The sequence below is a fragment of the Vipera ursinii genome, assembly GCF_947247035.1.
Source record: "Vipera ursinii genome assembly, chromosome: 14".
NCBI lineage: Eukaryota > Metazoa > Chordata > Lepidosauria > Squamata > Viperidae > Vipera > Vipera ursinii.
Window position 1 is genome coordinate 8596816 of NC_139527.1, and position 7349 is coordinate 8604164.

The window sequence follows — 7349 nt, forward strand, 5'->3', positions numbered from 1 at the left end:
TCAACCCCCTCAGCAAGGTCTTCAACACCCCCCTCCTCCTCTGAGTCCGACCCAACTGCCGAACCCACAGGCTGACCCTGAATCACAACAGTGTTGTTACAGGAGGAGGAAGAGGGGGAGGAGGAGGATTGCCATGACTTAAGCTAGGTGAGCAAAATCCTTGCAGAAGAAATTCATGCTCACAACCCAAAGGTTCAAAGGCAAGGGAATGCAACTTTTTTAAAAGAAAAGAAAAGAGACAAAATAAAAACTTTGTGGATTGCCAGCCTCCACAGACTCACCTACCCAATACGTTGCAGCTGCTTCTTTCATGGCTTCAGTGAAGGACACAGCAAACCTGGAGAAGAAAACACATCTGAACATGATGGAGCTGTTGATGGACTCAAAAGCCCCATCCCACTCAAGATCCTTTCTTTTTAGCAGTTGACTCTCGTCCAGAGAGGTTCTCCAAACCGGGGCCTTTGGCAAGGGCTCCAAATATTAGGATTCCACCATCCAAAAGGTCCACAGTTGAGAATTTTCCAAGACGAAGATTGGAAGAAGGTTGAGTTATCGTTGCCCTTTTCCAGTCTTAGGAGGTTCCAAGCGGTCTGTGGAGATTCTCAATCATCCAGGTCATGGTTATCCCAAAGGTGCTTTTCCAAAAAGGCAACTGGACTTTCTCGGTTTCGCTTCTCATCCAAGAACTGAAGAATAGCAATAGCAACAGCACTTGGACTTATATACCGCTTCACAGTGCTTTACAGCCCTCTCTAAGCGGTTTACAGAGTCAGCCTGTTGACCACCGAACAATCTGGGCCCTCATTTTACCGACCTCGGAAGGATGGAAAGCTGAGTCAACCTTGAGCTGGTTAGGACCGAACTCCTGGCTGTGAGCAGAGTCAGACTGCAGTATAGCATTCTAACCACTGCACGCCATGGATGGATGGATGGATGGATGGATGGAAGGAAGGATGGAAGGAAGGAAGGAAGGAAGGAAGGAAGGAAGGAAGGAAGGAAGGAAGAGCAATAGCACTTAGACTTATATACCGTTTCACAGCCCTCTCTAAGCGGTTTACAGAGTCAGCCTGTTGCCCCTCAACAACCTGGGTCCTCATTTTACCGACCTCGGAAAGATGGAAAGCTGAGTCAACCTTGAGCTAGTTAGGACCGAACTCCTGGCTGTGAGCAGAGTCAGACTGCAGTATAGCATTCTAACCACTGCACGCCATGAATGGAAGGATGGATGGAAGGAAGGAAGGAAGGAAGGAAGGAAGGAAGGAAGGATGGAAGGAAGGATGGATGGATGGAAGGAAGGAAGAGCAATAGCACTTAGACTTATATACCGTTTCACAGCCCTCTCTAAGTGGTTTACAGAGTCAGCCTGTTGCCCCTCAACAATCTGGGTCCTCATTTTACCGACCTCGGAAAGATGGGAGGCTGAGTCAACCTTGAGCTGGTCAGGATCAAACTGCCGAACTGCAGTACTGCATTCCAACCACTGCGCCACCACGGCTCATTCAAGCTTCTAGTATGAGAAGCAAAATGATTTCAAAGAAAACACCAAGAAAATCCAGTGTCCTTTCGGGAAGGACACCACACTTTTGGGACAAAGGTCCAAACAGATTTCAACTGATTCATGATAGAACAATAAAGACTAGGAGGGACATTTCTTTACCTGGCCTCATCCAACACCTTCTCCATAATCAGGGCCTTCTCCTCACTTTTGGCATCTTCGTTAACATCCGTGCCTCCAAAGATAATCCCAAAAGGAACAGGACTTCCTGAAAAATGGAGAGTTAATCAACAAGTTAATCCCAGTGACAAAACCCAACTCAACTCTGGGATCAGTGTTGGTGGAGACCCTTTCAAAGATCTCCCCTTTGAAGTAGGGCCTGCGTCAAAGTACACCAAAGGGGACTTCGTCTGGTGTCCACGTTGGAAGGTGCCAGCAAATCCAGATACAAAACCAGTGGTGGAATTCAAATATCTAAACAACTGGTTCTCTTATTCGATGCAGGCCTGGGCCTCCGAGGCCTAGAATGGACTTCCGGAAGTGGCATCCATGCACTTCTGGTGGGCCATTCTAGACCTGTGAGGCCTCCTGCAGGACTCCGAGGCCTAGAATGGATATCTGGAAGCCAGCCGTTTCTCCGAATAGAGCAAAATTTAGCTACCGGTTCTCCCAAACCGGTGCGAACTGGCTGAATCCCAACATTGCTTACAGCCGTTGATTTAGTGACTGTTCAAAGTTACAATGACATTGCAAAAAGTGACTTACGTCTGGCCCTTGCACTTACAACCATTAGTACCATCCCCGTGGACACACACTCAAAATTAAAAATGGCAACTGGTATGGATTTACAAGACCGTTGCAAATAGGGTCACCTGATCGCCACTGGTGATCTTCCCAGCCAACAAGCAAAATCAGTGGAAGGAACCAGATTTGCTTAATGATGACATGATTCACTTAACAACTGCAGATCTGCTTAACAACCACGGCAAAAACAAAAGGTCCTAAAATGAGCAATGGAAATTCCGGTCCCATCGTTGTAATTAGAGGACTTTCTTTCATTTGACCTCTGGGCTTTGATTTTTCTAAGGACAATTTTTAACTTCCTTTCTTCCATATGTCATCCTTATTTAGCAACCACAATTGGGACCATCCATTTGGTCATTAAGTGAAACAATCACCGAGCGAAACATGGCTGTGCTTACGATCCTGTTTCCTCTTTCCTTTGCTTAACGGACGTGCAAAAGTTAGCGAGGCAAGGGCAGGTTGCAAAGTTGCTTTTTCCTCACCGCTGTGACTGCACATGGTCACTAAGCAAGGCAGTCACTAAATGAGGACCACCCGTATTTAACCATCTTTCTTTTTAATCTCATCCTGGTGTTCCTTTTTTTAAAGGAGAAGGTGCTTTTAGCCAGGCTAAGTGCTCTTTTCAAACGGGAATCCAAGACAGGCCATCTCAGTTTGCCTTTTGTCTGGCTAAATGGAAGCCAACTATCCTCTCAAACCTGTTCTACCATGCCAGCCCTGTCATTACAAAGAAGAGCAATTTGCATTGTGTCTTTTCAGATCAAGCATCCTTCAGCTCAAAAGCAGTGATGCTAACACAACTATAAACCTCTCTCCTTTTTTAAAAAAAAAACATTAGAAGAGTGGGAGGGGAAGGGAGAAACAATTAACTGGGCAGTTTTAACACTCCATTAAGCTAACAAACAGCAGCGGTGATGGCAGCTAATTAGGAACAAGCCCGCTTTCAATATTCTAGGTAGATGGTTTCACTTGTTAAAAAGGAATCAGGTAAGCTGGCTCAGAGCTGGCAGAGGAATTCGTGACCTATTTTAAGCTGTTCTCAGAGGTTGGTCAGATGGTCCAGCATCTCTGGACAGCAGCAGTTGAGGGGGGAAAAATGCAGGCAGACAGGAAAGCAATAAGTGACTAAAGTTGAAATGCCAATTAAAAGCATTTCTTGGAGAGGAACAATCAACAGATGGCTTCAGTTGAATCCAGGCCTTATTCTCCAGTTAAAATGGAGTTTTCAAGTCAACGGAAAAGATTTGGGCTATGTTTGAGCCAAAGAACAGATCCACACTGCAAAACATCCATATAACCATTAGAGGGCAGCAGAACAATATAGAGAACTCTAGGTTGCTGCTGCCACCTATGGGCTATGCATATTATAGCAGCCTAGTTATAACAGAGTTATCAAAGCTATATATACCACTAATATTTTAGAGAAGCAACTTGGGCTTTTTCCCAAAGCCTTTTGTTTCCCACCCCTTTGGAGACCAAGAGACTTTATCTTACCTTGGAGAAGCCTTCCAGCTTTAAAGAGATGGATGCCCAGAGCTGCCTCCAACTTCTCTGAAGAGATGAGACTCGAAATTGCCAATGGGGACGCATAATCAGAGGTATCCTTCAAGAGACACAAATGCCCTGCAGCTTGTAAATGATCTCTTTGGAAAACAGGCGCAGATGGAATAATTAAAAAGAAAAGACAGGATATTAGCATTTAATTTCTGCAGGAAATAAGGCCATGAAGTTTTACAATAGGGGTCTTCAAACTTGGCCCTTTTATGACTTGCGGACTTCAACTCCCAGAATTCCTCAGCCAGACACAGCAGTTGAGGGCACAAATGGCAATCACATGACCTCATCACAAATACATGCGGGGATTGCCAAGTTCCGCTACAACAGAAGTAGGAATTTTCTTGCTTTCTTTCCATTGTACCAATAACCACGATTTACATTCTTACAGCCATTCTATACTGGTTGTGTTCCAACAGAACAAACCTCAACTGTTCTATGTGGAACGGAATAGAATAGAATAACAGAGCAGGAAGGGATGTTTGCTGGTCTTCAGCAATTTTTGCTGTTTTCCAGAAGAAAAACACCAATTCAAATTTATTATTTACGTATTAAAATCTATACAGCACCCATCTCGCTACCCAGAGCAACAAAGGAATGAGCTTGTTTAACAATCACGGCATTCATTTAATTTTAAACTTAACAGAATAACAGAGTTGGAAGGGACCTTGGGGGTCTTCTAGTCCAACCCCCCGCTCAAGTAGGAAACCGTATATCATTTCAGACAAATGCTTGTGCAATCTCTTCTTTAAACTTTCAGTGTTGGAGCATTCACAACTTCTGGAGACGAGTTGTTCCACTGATTAATTTGCTCATATTAATAGGCTTGCAAATTGCCAATGATTTGAAACTCATTTCCTAATGGGACCCAGGAGAGATATTAGCAGCCAAAGGGGGTGAGGCGGGGGGAATATCACCACTGTGTTTTCTACCGCACAGAGAGAATATGCAATTTTTCTGAGTTTTCCAGAAATCGCACCAAACATTTTCCCTCCAGCACTGATTGTAATTGACCAATGGAACTTTTCCCCACTAGGAATATCAAAAGCCTGTTCTCATGTAAGCTGTGATATTCCTTGAGACACTCTATGGACTTTCAAGGAGCTGGGTGGGAAAAGAATTTGCTTGATAATCGTTGACTTGTTTCCTTGGCTGTCTACTCTATAACATGCTTAGACGTGTTTTTCAACAAAATTCAAAAGTTCTTGAATGTTGCTGTTGGAGACAATGCCATGTTTACATGTTGTGTATAGAATCAACACACAGGCCAAGCTAAGATCCAAACACCTCCAATAAGATAGGTGTATCATGCACACAGAAATACACAGTGTTTGACATCTTTGTTGAAATGCATATCAATGGAGAAAATATGAAGTACAGTATCCAGAAGACAAAATAACCAGCTGAAATACAGAATAACCACTGTGAACACAAAATACGTAGCCAGAATACAAAATAAACCCCAAAAGTTACATGCCCACAACCCGATTACTCCATTTCAGATTCACCCCATAGATGCACACCCTGTAAACCCACAAAGGGCTAAATCCGGGTAACCATTCACCGGGTTTAGCCCAGTAGGTGAAACAGCAGCTTAAAGTCTCCTGACCCAGGTTTGGCAGATCGATCAATTGATCTGAATAGAGCTGGAAGGGTCTTTGGAGGTCTTCTAGTCCAGCCCCCTGCTCAAGCAGGAGACCCTATCATTTCAGACAAGTCCAGACTCTTCTTTAAAACCTCCAGTGATGGAGCACCCACAACTTCTGGAATAGAATAGAATAGAATAGAATAGAATAGAATAGAATAGAATAGAATAGAATAGAATAGAATAGAATAGAATAGAAATACAGAATAGAATAGAATAACAGAATAGAATAGAATAGAACAGAACAGAAATACAGAATAGAATAGAATAGAATAGAATAGAATAGAATAGAATAGAATAGAATAGAATAGAACAGAAATACAGAATAGAATAGAATAGAATAGAATAGAATAGAATAGAATAGAATAGAATAGAATAGAATAGAATAGAATAGAATAGAATAGAATAGAATAGAACAGAACAGAATAGGAGCTGGAAGGGACCTTGGAGGTCTTCTAGTCCAACCCCTTGCTCAAGCAGGAGAACCTATAACCTACACCATTCCAGATAAGTTACTGTCTAGCCTCTTCTTAAAAAAACTCCAGGGATGGAGCACCCACAACTTCTGGTGGCAAGTCTTCCACTGGTTGATTGTCCTCACTGTTAGGAAGTTTCTTAATTCCAGGTTGCTTCTCTCTTTGGTCAGTTTCCATCCACTCTCCTTCCCTCTGGTGCTTTGGAGAATAACTTGATCCCCTCTTTGTGGCAGCCCCTTAAATACTGGAATATTGCTATCATGTCCCCCGCCCCACCCACCCCCAGTCCTTCTTTTCTCTAGACCAGGGGTCTTCAAACTCAGCCCTTTTATGACTCATGGACTTCAACTCCCAGAATCCCTCAGCTAGTGTGCCTGGCTGAGGAATTCTGGGAGTTGAAATCCATGAGTCATAAAAGGGCCAAGTTTGAAGACCCCTGCTCTAGACTTCCCGTACCCAATTCCTGCAACCGTTCTTCCTTATGTTTTAATTTTAGTGCACCCAGCCAGCAACAGAGGCTTCCCTTTCCACTCCTGAGCACCCTCTCCGGCCACTGGTCCACCCTTTGCAGCCTTGCCCGGCTGCACCGGACGAACTCCCGCCTGCCCACCCGCCGCCACGTCTTAAACAGGGCTGCAGAGAGGGGGACCGGGCTGGGAGTGCAAAGTCGGGCATAGGGAGGGAGGGGGAAACTTACTGGATCCTCTGGGCGGTGGTGCCGTTGCCCGTCTGGGCTCGCCCGGGAGCCAGCAGCAATAGCCGCATGGCGAGTTGGCAGCTGTGCCCTACTTCCGGCCAGGTCCTTGGCGGCTTCATTCCCTCCTTTCCAAGCAGCGGAAGCTAGGTGCTCCTCTTCCGCGCTTGCCCAACTCTATGGTCGGCTCCCTTCGGGTGTAGCAGTCCGCCGTAAGGAACGCCCCCCCCAGCAACAAGGCGGCAGTCATGCAGTTCCGCTTCCTTTCGTTATGAGGACGTTATTGTTAACTGTTGCTATTTCTTCCGCTGTCATTTTAATGTTTACTGGTTTTTATTGTTTGTAAGCCGCCTCCAGAGGAGATGAACGGCACATAAATCTAATAGAGATGGATGGATATGATGGATGGATTAGCTAGCTAGCTAGCTAGAGATAGATAGATAGATAGATAGATAGATAGATAGATAGATAGATAGATAGACAGATGAGCTAGCTATAGATAAGCTAGCTATAGAGATATAGATAGATAGATAGATAGATAGATAGATAGATGATAGATAGATAGATAGACAGATAGATAGATGAGCTAGCTATAGATAAGCTAGCTATAGAGAGATAGATAGATAGATAGATAGATAGATAGATAGATAGATAGATAGATAGATGAATAGAATCAGAATC

General features: G+C 44.2%; 1 protein-coding gene across 2 annotated transcripts in view; it reads right to left on the reverse strand.

The window, feature by feature from the left end:
• Nucleotides 1-6788, reverse strand: part of GLT1D1 (glycosyltransferase 1 domain containing 1) — a 33604-nt gene extending 26816 nt beyond the window's left edge. The window contains exons 1-5 of one of the 2 annotated variants that reach the window (XM_083373282.1): nucleotides 6672-6788; nucleotides 3794-3942; nucleotides 1658-1763; nucleotides 1403-1507; nucleotides 286-337 (exon numbers count right to left, since the gene is read on the reverse strand). In XM_083373282.1, the coding sequence (XP_083229408.1) occupies nucleotides 286-337; nucleotides 1403-1507; nucleotides 1658-1763; nucleotides 3794-3942; nucleotides 6672-6739 (480 nt within the window). In that variant the 5' untranslated portion in view covers nucleotides 6740-6788. The remainder of the gene's footprint in view (nucleotides 1-285; nucleotides 338-1402; nucleotides 1508-1657; nucleotides 1764-3793; nucleotides 3943-6671) is intronic. The other variant, XM_083373283.1, reaches the window with a different exon arrangement.
• Between the last annotated feature and the right edge of the window lie 561 nt (nucleotides 6789-7349).